This window comes from Rhamphochromis longiceps, linkage group LG7 (assembly GCF_057381845.1).
Source record: "Rhamphochromis longiceps isolate RC_006_pf linkage group LG7, R_longiceps_female_GT1.1, whole genome shotgun sequence".
In the NCBI taxonomy this organism is placed as follows: domain Eukaryota; kingdom Metazoa; phylum Chordata; class Actinopteri; order Cichliformes; family Cichlidae; genus Rhamphochromis; species Rhamphochromis longiceps.
Window position 1 is genome coordinate 67,874,111 of NC_140563.1, and position 14,830 is coordinate 67,888,940.

Genomic DNA, 14,830 nt, shown 5'->3' on the forward strand with positions numbered 1-14,830 from the left:
GTCGCCTGCACGCATCAGCCCGCCAGCGATCGTCTTTTCCTTCCCTGGAAAGTGACGACGCTGCATCATTTCCTCAGAACTGGGAAAAGAAAATGAGGATTCGCCTGAAGTCGCTGCGCCCTCCTCCATTTTTCTGCGCGCACGGGGGAGGAGGGTGAGCGAAGCTCGAGCGTGCGCCCTCGGCAGACACTCAAGCGCAAAAGACACACGGCTCATCCGCTCACCTCCCCATTGACGTCAGTCCGGTGTCACATGAACGAGCGAGGACCAATCGGCTCGGCGCTGCCGGAGAGTGCTGGCTGCTTTACACCAAGATAGGGGGAAAAGACTGAATAAAAGGAAACCGTGCCAGTTAGCTTGTAATGACCACAAAATCCCACGGAGGAGCCCACGGTCGCCGCCATTGGATACTCGTCCCGTTTCCTCGTGAATCCCGCACGTTTCTCGCTGTGGATTATTGCGTTTGGAGCCAGGGCGGACGGAATGGATAAGGCCATGGCCCTAACATATTGAGTAGCTCGTTGGTGGCGGTGGTGGAGGGGGAGGCGAGACGCGCACCGTGGAGACAATTTATGGGGCATTGTGCGGGGAGGAAAATGGTGGATTATTTGCAGTGTGTCACGAAAATCTCCCCACATCTGGATCTCCTGCCTTGAGACACTGATCGGTGGCGTTTCTGCGCCTGTCTACAGTAACCGAGGTCGTGTTGTAGCAGTTGGTTGGTAGGTAGGTACCCCCCTCACCCCCCACCCCCAAGCTCGATCTGAACGACCTCATTTTTTTAAAAAAATTATTATTATTAATATTGGTTTTTTACATATTCATGTCGGATTGTCGTGTCGTGGCGACGCGCTCACTCTCCCCTCCTTGAGAGCAGAAACTGTTGGATTACAGACAACTATGGATTTCACCAGCGGCGGCGGCGTTGAAGGCAGCGAGCCGCACAACAATCAGTTCTACCAGTGCGAGGAGAACAAGCCTCTGCTGGCGGACATGTCGGAGAGCAATAACAACACGAAGCTGGGCGCGGGGCCGTGCAAGAGGTCCCTGCATCACTGCAGCAGCAGCGGGATGCGATACAAGCTGCTCCATGAGGGGGACATCCAGGTGTGCGTGGTCAAACACCCCCGCACCTTCCTCAGCAAGATCCTCACCTCCAAGTTCCTGCGGAGATGGGAGCCGCATCACCTCACGCTCGCGGACAGCAGCCTGACTTCGGCCACGGTAAGGAACCTTCCGGCTCTCACACACACACACACACACACACACACACACACACACACACACACACACACACACACACACACACACACACACACACACACACTTTCCTCATAATATGCTGCGTTTCACATTCCAGTTTTGCTGTTTGCCTTTTCGTGTCTGAACGCGCACCCAGATTACGCACAGTCTGCTGTTGACGCAGTTGGAAGAAGGCAGCCTGTCACTGCTTTCCCTCCTGCTCCTAATCTGGAACCCCTCCCCGCCACGCCTCCATCACTTCTCCTCACCTTCCCGGGACCCTGCCGGCTTCCCAGGTGCCTCTCTCTCGCTTTGAGCTCGTCCTTTGACTCCGGGAGGGGTTGTTGCGTTTGGGTTTTAAATATTAACAGCTAAGATCTTCTTCCTTTAATGTGTTGGAATAAAAGCCATCTGTGGGGGAGGGGGGTTTAGGCTTTAGGTGTGTAACATGAAACCAGCTGAAGGTCTACTCCAGCAACCTGACCAAACAAAGCGCTGCTGCTTCCTGCCTGTCAGAGGGAGGCCAAGAGAAAGAGGATGCTCTGACGGGGTGACGTCTCTTTGGTCATGTGATCACATGGAGGCTCTTTCCTCTGCGGATGTGCAGGCCTATAGGTCCTGGTAATCAGCTGATTGAGCCAATGAAAACAGACCTGGATGGGATCTAATGGGATTGTTTAACCAGTAGACATAAAGGAGGAAATCCAGCAGCTTCCCCCTTTCAAAAGAAACAACATGGCCATTATTTTAGGAGCTGAAGAGCCTGGAGGAATCACACACTCTGTAATTACAGCATTAACTGCAACAGGACCCGCGTCAGTAGGGATCAGTTGTAATTGTTAGCAGAACAATTAAACCCTGTGATTTCCCCCTTCTGTTGTTATCATCTCGTGACATTTTCCTCAAAGCGTGTTTTATCAGCACACCTTGTTAAAGGCCCTTTGGACGTCTGCCTATCACACCCACGCTGGAGGAGTTTGCAGAACTGTTTGCTGCAGTGTGCAACACCTTGGCAGCTGTTATTATTTCAGAAAAGACTTTCCGATATAGTTGATGACTTTCTGAATTCATGCAAAATATCACATTCGAGAAATCATAGAGCTTTCAGGGAAAATGGATATATATATATACGTCACGGCTCAACTTTTGCCTTACACTGATTGTTGGTCGCCTTTTTGCATTATCTCATGGGCGTAACACAGCAAGTCCGTGACACCCTGAGATATGTGCGAGGAATCAGGGGTTATATGCAAGTGTTTTCATTTACAGGATGAGGTATCATGAAACTAGCTGATTAATAGAAAAATAACGTGCAGCTCTTTTGATAACGACTCCGTAGTTATTTGTGTAACCAGCCTCTGCAAAAGCAATTATTGCGGTTAATTCAAAGTTACCACGTTACTGTTAACATCAGAGTTGCCCCTTTCCAAGGCACCAATATGAATATGTCCTTAACGGTGTGCCAGGTTAAATACCCAGTGCCATCTTGTGGTTCAAAGTGGGATTACACAAAAATACATCCCATATTTTTTTTGTAATTATCATTATTTATTCATTGTAGCCTCAAATACAAGATTTGTAAGAACGGTACTGATGTATGATGATGAAATGATACGTTGTCCTTTTCTTTTCTTTGCAAGACACAAATCGCGAACACATTTTCCCAACGTTTGTTATGTGCAGATATTTACCAGTAATTAAGATATTTTGATCAATGCAGTTAAAAAAATAATTTTACTGTCACATAAACTTCCCTCTGTTCCTGACAGGGAAGTTGCAGAGTGCCCCCTGGTGGGCAAAAGATGTAACATCAACACTTACAACATGGCTGAAGGGTGTTTCTTTCATCTCTTCTTTACTTTTTACATTTTCATTTATCAGCTGTTATAAATGCAGATACTGATAGAGCGCTGCTATATTGGCCCCACTTGAATTATTTTAATTTAAATTGATATTTTGTTGGTATTTTGGATGTAAAGCCATAGCAGATGTTTCTTTAAAATCTGCTGATAACTTCAGAAAATGTTTGCAGTTTGAAGTAATTGTATAAACTATAATTTAGTAGCTGGGAGGTGTGTGGGGGGGATTTCTTCGGTTTTTGACTTTGCAAATTGTAAAGTTCCAACAACCCTGGGGTGCCTCTGTCAGTGCGCCCCAGGCTGGCTGTGGCTACAACGTAGCTGCCATCACCAGTGTGTGAATGTGTGTGTGGATGGGTGGATGACTGGATGTGTAAAGCGCTTTGGGGTGCTTAGGGACCAGTAAAGCGCTATATAAATACAGGCCATTTACCATATTATCCAATATCTTGTATATATTAATTTAAAGATAACAAAGACATTTAAACAACACTTGAAATCAAAAAATATTTGAAAATGAAAAACTAACGGTTTTTATAAATGTGTAGTACACTCTGTACTGGGCTCAGCCTTAGAGATGGGGTGAGGAGCTCGGCCTTTCAGGTGCTCCATAATGGGCTGGCTGTGGCTCAGCAGGTAGAGCAGGCCATCTACTAATCGCAGGATTGGTGAGCCAATTCCTTGGTTGCTCTAGTGTACGTGGCAAAGTATCCCTGGGCAAGAAACTGAACCCCGAGTTGCCCTTGATGCATTGATTGGAGTCTGAATGTTAGACAGTAAGCAGCTAGATGGAGAAAAGAAGTGCCTATATGAATGTGCGTAAATGGGTTCAGTCCATGTATCGTTATCATATCGAAGGGATCAAGCAGAGGCATCAGACTAAGATGCCTCCTGGAGGCCTCGTAGGTGAGGTGTTGTGGGCACCTGTAGCTGGGAGGAGACCCGGGACACGCTGGACAGGTGTCCCTCAGCTGGCTTGGGAACACCTCAGTGTCCACCCCAGAGGAGCTGGAGGAGGTCTGGGCATCTCTGCTTGGGTGGGTCTGGATATGCGTCAGAATACTGATTAAAAATAACCACACTGAGGGGTCATTGTCATTGTCTGTGACCCTCGTGCTTTGTGAACACTAGTCGTGAAACTATTGCAGCTGAGAATGCAAAAACAACCTGCAGGTATCAGTTAAGCCTCCACCTTTTCATGCAATCTTTTTAGTTTTATTTTCAAAAGCATTAAAAAACAATAATTTTCTGATTGAATCTTTTAAAACTGCAAACTAGAAGTCAGTTCATTTTGGACATTTCTGTCCTGCTCTGACAAACCTCCTGACTGCATGCTGTGTCGTCTGTTTTAATATGACATATTAGAAGCTTATTGGCTGATGTCTCATATGTTATCCTGTAAATCGCTCAGCAACAAACAGCCCTTCACTCAGCACCGCATATTTTCTTACCATACTGCAAATACCAAGTGGTGTCATTTATCACAAAATGTCTGTTAGCCTGCTTCGTTTCAGGAAATCTACCGTGTGACGTTAATGCTGCTTTGAATTATGTCACATGTGGCGTTTATGCAGAAATCCTCATGCAGCAGCGGTGCGCCTGCGAGCCGTCTCCTATTCTTTGCCCCCGTAGAGGCTGAAATCTGAGCAAACAGGGTTTTATTCAGGCCGGGAGCGTGAATGTGCACGTCCTCAGTGGAGTTTTTGTGCCCAGCGTCAAGCGGAGCCGGTATGTGGGCCGACGAACAATGCTGACCCATTTGCTCTGCGCTCTTCCAGCAGGGCTGCTTCCACAGAGCGTCGACTCTGCGTCTCCAACAACATCCCCACGCTCTGCAAATAACCGAGATGATTGTGAGGACAAAAAGCTCTGTGAAACTGAGCGCCGCTGCCAAGAGGGTTTCACCTGAATTAAATTAAAGTGGTTGCCATTTTTCTAAACTCCTTCTCATGCGTACACAAGTGTAGACAGTTGCAGTCGCTTAGGCTTTCACTCATCTGTTAAATGCTTTTTCTGTCTCTCGCTGAGTAGCAGGAGGGAGGGTTGTGACTCACTTTTCATTCCTTGCTTCGACAGACCTTCCTGCCACGGCTGTGCTCAGAAGCATAACCTACATCACATTTATGTAAGAAGGCTGCAAAGTGCAGGAAAGCACTTCCTATATCACGTCTCGCTCACAAAAGGCGAGAGATGAAAGGAACCTGATTATTTTGGGTTCATTTTAGATGGTGAGGTTGAACTTGGCATTTAAGAATCGCTATCTCGCATGTCCTTATAGGTGAAATATTTAGCAAGAAGCAACATCGCTGATCTATCTTGGTGTGCGTTGGTGTGACCCATGATGTCACTTTTAGAACAGATAAACTGGTTACATGGAACTTTATTTTTTCACAGCATTGTGCTGGACTGATTGAGTCGGAGCGTTGGAGACCATGTTTCCTTGATGGAACGAGAAAAAACAACAACAAAAGATGGAAAATGAACACAAATGCGCTCAAAATGACTGCACGAACACGCGACAAAAGAGCAAAAAGGACCGTAAAAGATGAAAAATGACCACAGCCTCAAAAAGACTGCAAAAGATGACCAAAAATGTTGTAAATGACATTTTTAGTCATTTTTAAGTGTCTGAAGAACAAACAAAAGGACAGAGGCAGACCTGAGGGACGTCCTGTTTCTCTAAGAGAAAACTAGTCTTGTAGGTGGTTTCAGGTGATTTGCTGTGTGGCGAATCCTAAAGTGTGAGCGGCTGAAGTCGCACAAACAGGTTTCACATTAATGAAAACACGTGCCTGTTATTCTCAGTCACTGTGTGGATGAGCCCGTGTGTTATTGTCACCTTGCTGAACGTGTTACACTTCGGATTAACTTTGAGTTGTAACACCTAACTCCTTCACGCCGAGGTGTCCAGCAGTGTCACGTGTGGGACGAGTGGGAGGCGTGGAAGTTTCACACTTGAGGGAGCACAGAAGAAACGGCGCAGAGCTGCATCTTTAAAGAAGACGTAGATCAAACTGATCCTCGACGACACAACTGCACTGCACGGAGCTGTGGGTGTGCAGCTCAGCAGCTGTTAGTGAGATGCTAACAGAGCTCTTAACACAGAGTCAGGCTCACAGTAAAGAAGTATTAGGACCTGCTGTAGCTTTACACTGACAATATAAATGATTCACCTCCATGAGTGAAGCAAGCCCAATTCCAAAACTCCTAAAGAGGACCTATTCTGCTGCACTCAGATCCATTTTACAGTGTAAAAGTTTAAAGGTAAACATGATTACATTTCACTAATTAGAAAACAGCAATTAGCTGCTGATTATACATTGAGAAAATATGCGTTCATAGTATTCTAGTTTTCATTTTCAGGACAGAAATTGTTTTTAAAAGTGTCACATCACTGATGCTTTTAGTTTCAGCCCAGCTGTTAGAACTCCCCTAGTTTCTTTAAAAAAAGGAAAGAAAAGTCAGCTAGACTTCCTGATGTGGTTGCTTAATGCGTCATTCAACTTCATAGAGCAGGCCTCAACGCCAAGCCACCTATCTCCACCATCTCTAAAGTAGGTCTAAGCAGCAGCTGATTGGTTATGATTTGTACAAAGACAGGAAACTCTGCTCTAGCCTCAAAAGTGATATCTTGAACCATTTTAAATGTGCCCCTGTTTTCAGAGATGCTTCTGCAGCGATAGATTTGATTACATCCAGACGCAGTCTTGAACTGCAGGACTGAAAATCCTGAACTTTTAATTGGATTTTTCCTTAAAAGTTTAAAAGTTTTGCACTCCTTTTCACGCAGCAACATATCGTACCGTCTTTAAGCTCTACACCTGGCTTGCATCCACAGCTGTGTCCAATTTAGAATCGGCGATTAACCTAAGAAGTCCGTGTTTGGTCTGTGGCAGGAAGCTGGAGTACTTTTAGAGAAGCCACCGAGGCACTGGGACATGCTAACTCCACACAGCAAGGCCTCCAGCTGGCCGGCAGTTTTGGGCCCAGATCCTTTTTGCTGTGCGGTGACGCTGCTAACCACGTGACCGCTGCCAATCCTGAAGCTTTTACTCTGAAGGTGGTGAAGAAAGCTTGTGCAGGAGAGTAGAGGATAAAAGTATACATCCAGATCAGCTGGTCACATGTTTTGCTCCCAAAAGCAGAAGGATCTTGTTTTTGCAGTTCTGATAATACAAAATGGCAAGAGAGTCCCAAACAGGTCTGAGCAGACCTCCCTGACAGGCCACCATACGTGTTCATACTTTAAAAAACGGATCCTCCCAGTCTGTGTTTGAACAATGCAGCCATTAGGCAAAGATCTGACTTGGAGTCAGGAATGATGGTGCTCCCTGCCATATTGATTTATGATATTTAGAATGGATTGGAATTGGACTCGTTCCCCTTATTCTGCCTTGTTATGTGTGTCAGCGAGTGATGGATAAAGTGAAGGAAAACAGAGAAAACCAAACGACAGTTTGTCAGGAGGGAGAAAAAAGAATGTAGACTGCAGCCAAGCAGCAGTTATTCTCTATTGTTTTTAGTCGTGTCTTTCAGGAAAACTGTGGGCTGTTTTTAAGGCAGCTGGGGAAGAAAAAAAAGAAGAAGCTGTAGTCAGTTCGGGCAGTGGGAAGTTGCACACAGTGCTTTTCTGTAGCCAAACGCTGTGAAACTTGTTTTCCACCTCAACTGAAATTTACATCCCCCCCCCGCCCGTTTGCATTTTAAGCTTTCTCTGATGTCACACAGCAGCGCATTGTCTAATCGTTTGCATGATTTAGTGGCTGATGCACAAATGTGTCACAAGATAACAAGCAAGAGCTAATGGATTGTTCATGTTATACTTTCCGTACTAGCATAGCTTTGTGTAGCAGCTGTCTTTAAGTTAACTCACTGAGCTGTCAACATTTTAGTCAAGTTTTCCTCAGCCCAAGTTTTTCATTAACACGTTTCCATCACACTTTTCACCGTAGCGCTGTTTGAGTAGTTTACCCAAGTTTACAACCAGACCATGAGTGCTGCTGGTGGCCAAAACCATTGTGAGGAGGTTCTCAGTAGTGATGGGTCGTTCGCGAACGAAATGGCTCTTAGAGCCGGCTCTTTGACGTGAACGACGCGAGCCGGCTCCTTATCGCGAGCCGTCACGTGGGTTTTTTTTTTTTTTCTTTCTCTCAGCCTCTCTCTCGCACCTTTTTTCCGCTTCACTCTGCACGCGAGCCTTATGCTTTACGCTGGGCAGAGGGGGGAGGGGCGGTAGTTACACTCAGTAGCACAGGAACAGAGCCAGAGAGAGAGAAAGAGAGGCAGGGACAACAACATTAGAAAGGTATAGTAATCATCCACAACTATTTTCGGTTGCAGATGATAAAGGATTGAGAAAGTTTATTCATGCAGGTCCATATGACAGAGAATATGCATGTTCTTTTAGTTTTCATATTATAATTTATATTTAATTGTGTTGTGGTTTGCAGTGTTTTGTGTTCTTTTCACTTTAAATTTGTGAAAGGAAAAAGCTGAAAATTTAAATAGTTAAAACTTGAAATGTGAATAGTTGATTTTTGTATTATATGATTTATTTATTACATTTTATGTGGAGTGAATAAATAAAAGTATATTTACGGTGGCCCCTAGAGACAAAGCACATACAAACTTCAAATCACGTACGAACTCTGAAGCATGTACAAACTCCAAAACACGTAAAAACACGTACAAACTCCAAAACACGTAAAAACTCCAAAAACACGTAAAAACACGTACAAACTCCGAAGCACGTAAAAACTCAGAAGCATATAAAAACTCAGAAGCACATAAAAACTCAAAACACGTACAAAAGACAACAGAAGTGCTCCAGGATGCTGGGCGCAGTGTTGAGCCTTTGTTATCTTGTGGCTACACAAGCCAGCAAGTACCAACGACCGGATTTGGTGTGTCGTAGTAACAGGTAAATGAACTTTTTTTTAAATTATTTGAATATATATATGAGTGCCTGTGTATAAATATACAAACAATACACACATGCTTTCAATTGTGTAATTTAAGTGATCTAGTAGCTCTGCTTTGGAAGTTCAGTTCATGCTAGAAATGTGTTTTGGAGTTTGTACGTGTTTTGTCTCTAGGGGCCACCGCATATATTTATATATAAACATATATAAATAAAACCACTTGTTTTTACGTTAGTAATTCCTTTTGTGCATAATTTTATATTATTGTTAATAATAAATTAATTAAAGCAACAAAACAACCTGAAGAGCCGGTTCGGAGCCGAAAGAGCCGGCTCTTTTTAGTGAGCCGAACCGAAAGAGCCGGATCTCTAAAAAGAGCCGGAAATCCCTAAAAAGAGCCGGAAATCCCATCACTAGTTCTCAGTGCAGCATCAGTTGCTAGCAATAAGGAAAATCACTATTGGCTGTCCTAAAAGTCGCTAGAAGTTGCTAAATGACCTCATCGCCTAATTTGCATAATTGGTGACCCGAAATAGGCACTGGCGGAGTTTCTTTTTTGAGTGCCACCTCACTGGCGCTCCTTACCATTGCCACTGGATGTGCGGAAGCGACGCAGGAGACGAGGTAACCGTGGAGGTCGCCTTTGTAATGTTCTTATTCCTCTGTGAATAAAACATCAAGAATTGCTCCTGGTGCTAGCTTCAGCTAGCTGTTTATTATTCCCTCTACCACGATCACTTCTTCTTCTATTCTGTATATCTTATTGATTCCAGAGCGCCCCCTGTGGGTAGCTTCAACAATAGCAACTATCATTACAGCCTTGTCAAACTGAGACTCAGGATCTCTTGTTTTCCTCATGAGCTTCGCTCAATTTGTCGATCCTGCCCGCTACTCTTGGTGCCGTTGCGTGCTTTGGACCCGGTGGACTCCTGCTTGGTTCCTGTTGTGGGATCTCTCGAGAAGGGTTCTGCAAAACCCTCTCCTCTCCGACATCTGCGTTGGCGTGGAGTGGACCAAACAAACCTCCGACCTGTGGATCTGGTTGTTGCTGCCTCGGAAGCTCCCGAGCCAATTCCTCTCAGGTTGGGATTAATTAACGCCAGATCGGTGGCAAATAAGACATTCATTTTGAAGGAATTTTTCGCTTCCCATGCACTGGATTTTCTTTGCTTGACTGAAACTTGGATTCCACCCGGTGAGTTAAGTGCCTTTTCTGAATTACTGCCGGCTGGTTGTGCCTTTTTTAGTGTTCCGAGAGTTTCTGGTCGCGGAGGAGGGCTAGCTGTTGTTTTTAAGGCACATCTTGACTTTAAGCAGCTATCCCCATCAACACGCCACACCAGTTTTGAACTCTGTTTGTGTGAACTGGGCCACTCGTCTTCGCTGTTGTGTGCGATTGTTTATCGGCCCCCAAAATATAACAAGAAGTTTTTATCCGAGTTCTCAGAGTTTCTTGCTGACTGTGCATCACGGTATGACCAGATCCTTTTACTTGGTGATTTTAATATACACGTCTGCTGCCCGGGGAAGCCCCTGGCTAAGGACTTTCTGGACTTAGTGAACTCTTTTAACTTTATTCAGTCTGTTAAAGGTGCCACTCAAGAACGTGGTCACACACTGGACTTGGTTTTATCACATGGTTTATCTGTCCAAAACGTACTTGTCGAGGATGCGGTGTTCTCTGACCATATGCCTATTTTATGTGATATTGTTCTTTTTAATCCTGTTCTTAAGCGTGCTGTACCTGCTCGATGTTATCGTGCTTTTGGCTCAGATACTGCCGAGCGGTTTTCCATATTGTTTGACCAATTTATTTCTTATCCTCCTGAGTTGTCCATCTCAGATGGATTAGTTTCTTGTTTGGATTCTGCTTGTAAATCTGTCCTCGACGCTGTCGCTCCTTTTATATTCAGACAATGCAAGCCAAAGGCTAGTCCTTGGCTAACTGATTTTACCAGAGCCGCTAGAAAAGAATGTAGAAGATGTGAAAGACGGTGGAAAAAAGATAGGCTGTGCGTCTCTATGGAAGCTCTTAAGACTAGCTGGAAAGTCTATCAGAGAGCAGTAAAGGCTGCCAAGCACTCCTATTTTTCTCAACTTATTGCTGCCAGCTCGCAATACCTTCGTGTTCTATATAACACTATAAATTCTGTACTTAATCCGGAAGGCTATATTCTTTTGCACTCTTCTGCGGTTATGTGCAATAAGTTTCTTAATTATTTTGTGGAAAAGGTTGCTAGTTTGAGACCTCCGACTCTACCTATTGCTGACCCAGCCATGCATGGTTCTTGCTCAAGTCTGTTCTCTGCTTTTCTACCAATTGTTTTATCTGATTTAGAGAAACTTGTGTTGAATGCTAAACCGTGTGGCTCTCCAAATGACGTTGTTCCTCCCCGTTTTCTTAAAAAGGTATTTCCTATCATCGGACCACATATTCTGAACATTATTAATACTAGTCTTTTGTCTGGTCAAGTACCTAGGGAATTTAAGCATGCAGTCATACATCCTTTACTTAAGAAACCAGGCTTAGATAGTTCAGTCATATCAAATTTTAGACCGATCTCTAAGCTTCCCTTTCTTAGTAAGATTCTGGAAAGGATTGTTTATACTCAGTTGATGGACTACTTGAATGACTCTAAATTGTCAGAAATCTTTCAGTCCGGCTTTAAGCCATTCCACAGCACGGAGACAGCCCTCGTAAAAGTTATGAATGACATCCTGATAGCGACAGACCGTGGTAAATATGCAGTGCTGGTCTTGTTGGACATGACAGCTGCATTTGACACTGTGGATCACGATTTGCTGATCTCCCACTTACAGCACGGTGTGGGAATTACTGGTTCGGCACTTTTGTGGTTAAAGTCCTATCTGTTAAATAGGACATTTTGTGTTAAGTTGGGGTCGGCTTCATCCTCTGTGGCCCCTCTGCTTTGGGGTGTTCCACAGGGATCTATTCTTGGGCCGTTATTGTTTTCATTGTACCTCTTGCCCCTTGGCGCGATTTTCCAAAAGCATAAAGTGCCATTCCATCTATACGCAGATGACTGCCAGCTCTACTTACCTCTTAGTCATTCTGATAGTCTCCCAACTGGACCTCTGCTTGACTGCCTTACTGATGTCAAAGCATGGATGGCAAACAACTTTTTAAATTTTAATGATCGGAAGACAGAAGCAATTTTATTTGGCCCAAATCGTTCTTCTCATACTCTGGATGTTGATCTTGCAGCTTTGACTTCCCAACTAAAGAGTTCGATCACAAATCTCGGAGTTAAAATTGATTCTGCACTCACCTTTGATGACCATGTAAACGGGGTGGTAAAATCAGCATTTTATCACCTCAGACGTTTATCAAAGGTTAAGCCCTTTCTTTCCAAGCGTGACTTGGAAAGTGTTATTCATGCCTTTATTACCTCACGTTTAGATTATTGTAATTCTCTTTTAACAGGGGTTGGGCAGGGCACTTTGTCACGCTTGCAATTAGTGCAAAATGCTGCGGCACGATTTTTAACTGGTAGAAGAAAATTTGATCACATCACTCTGATTTTGGCCTCTTTACACTGGCTTCCAATTGAATTCAGGATCCGTTTTAAAGTCCTTTTATTGGCTTTTAAATCTCTAAATGGTCTGGCACCTGTTTATTTGTCTGATTTGTTGAAGCCCCACGTCCCCACTCGTTCCCTTCGGTCAGCTGAGCAGTTGCTGCTTTCGGTCCCAAAGTCACGGCTGAAACTTAGAGGAGACAGAGTGTTCTCTGTTGCCGCGCCGATGCTTTGGAATAACCTTCCTCTCCATATTAGACAGGCTGCATCAGTGCCAGTTTTTAAGTCTTTATTAAAAACCTATTTTTATTCCCTGGCTTTTAACTCTGTGGGTAACTGACATTTTTATTTAATTTTATTTATTTTTTTATTTTTATTTTTATTTTTTTATTGTTTTTTAACTTTATTGCTATGTCTATTACTATGTGCATATTAGTATTGTACAGCACTTTGGTCTACCAGGTGTGTTTTTAAAGTGCTATATAAATAAATAAATGATGATGATGATGATGAAGTAGTTTTAAAACTTTTGATCCACAAAAAGTAACAGTGAAAGAAGACTATTTTTAACCATAGCGTTGTTAACAAACTACATTAACAATCAAAATGGTCATAGCAAACCTCACCAGAACAGCGTTAGTCGAAATCGGATGTACAAGATGGAGTTGATTTATTTTAGACAAAGAAAACTGTACATTTACTGCTGCTCCCACCCTGCATTACAATCAGCGCGGGAGCAGCGGCTTCGCTAATGCACCGTTCATTAGCGGTTTGAACGTGTAGGGGTGAACTCTGATGGCAGCTGGGGGGGGACTGCTGCCTGAGGACTATCTGCTGCCTTTGGTAAGGGCGAGGTGCCCACGGCAGCACCCGTGCTTGTTGAGTGTGAGAGCGATACTTGCTTTCACGTCAGAAAGTCGTTATAAGTCTCCAGTAACACCAGCAAAAGTCGCCAGATTTGTCGCTAGTCACTTTTTAGAAAATTTTTGCTAAGGGGGTCTGAAAACTCACTAAATGTAGTCGCTAAGTTGGCAACACTGGTTGCTAGCGACCTCTAGCAACCACTCCCCAACCGGATAGGGAATGTGCATTTTTCCAACAGGGGGCAGATCCCTGCGTGACTGAGGACTAATGTAACACTGAAGAGGCTAACACCAAAGAGTCAGCAGGTTGGAGCTGTTTCTGCTACCCCGGCAGTGTTTTTTCTTTTCATTTGCGGCAGTTTTTGACTGAACTGCCCAAAATTTGAAAAAGAAAAGTTCAGATGACATTTTCATCGACTTCATCCTCTCTTAAACGGTCGTGTGATTTAATGCACGTGTTGTTTTTTAACTTTATTCGTCCGTCTCCAGCTTCACGTGTGTGTGGAACATAGTAACAGCAGGGAAAAGTGGATTCAATGTGACGGTAAATGACAGGAGCATGCAGTAAAGACTCCCACACTGAGATGAAAGGAAACGAGTGCAAATAAATCAGCCAACGTATCCGTGCATCGTGTGAAGGTGCTGATGCAGAGTTTGTGCTTTGTAGCCTGGATTCCTTGTGCTGTATCTAATAAAACAAGACAGTAAAACGGCTAAATGTATTGATACGGACCAATAGGCAGATTGATAGACTAACCAGAGACAAGCCAGTCATTTCTTTGATTAATAAACTGCCTCTGAGTTTACTCTCTGCATCTCTTTACCTCGCTCGTACAGTGTTCTCTGGCTAAATAAAAAAAAAAAGAATAATGTAAAAATAAGCATGTGTTTTTAATGAGGGGGAAAAAAAACTCTGGAGTGCATTAAGATTGCAGTATTTTACCGTCAGCAGTGACCCTAGCTATTTGGAGCCAACATCAGATGAAATGACTGGTGAGAAGTCTGGTTAAAAGCCCAGGAAAAGGAAAAAAATCAGTTTTTCCATTCTAAACAGCTGTTGCTTCTTTGTGTTGTTTTTGGCTGCAGAAACCAGAACAGTAAGAAAAGCACGCATGCATACAGAATGACGACCAAACAAGCATTTGTTCGTCGAGTTGTAGGTCACGTGACCTCATGAACAAGTTTGTGTCAAACTCATAGAAGCGATGAGTGTCGTCTGCAGATGTGGAGGACGAGCTGGCAAAGAGGAGGCTGACGAAAACAATACTGGGGCTATGGTGCCGTGTGGGAAGCAGGAGTCACACGTGACGCCTTTAAAATGAACACACTGCCCTCCTCTCATTGGTGCCTTTTGACCTCATCTGCCATTACTTTACATTATGCTCCGCTGTGGACGTGAACAGCTG

The 14,830-nt window shown here is 44.0% G+C and overlaps 1 protein-coding gene across 1 annotated transcript in view; it reads left to right on the top strand.

Annotated features, from left to right (window-relative positions):
• The first annotated feature begins 236 nt into the window (after window positions 1–236).
• cmip (c-Maf inducing protein) overlaps window positions 237–14,830 on the top strand; it is a 46,830-nt gene continuing 32,236 nt past the window's right edge. Inside the window, exons 1-2 of the mRNA XM_085414958.1 lie at window positions 237–726; window positions 878–1,224. Coding sequence (XP_085271084.1) covers window positions 901–1,224 — 324 coding nt within the window. The 5' untranslated portion in view covers window positions 237–726; window positions 878–900. The remainder of the gene's footprint in view (window positions 727–877; window positions 1,225–14,830) is intronic.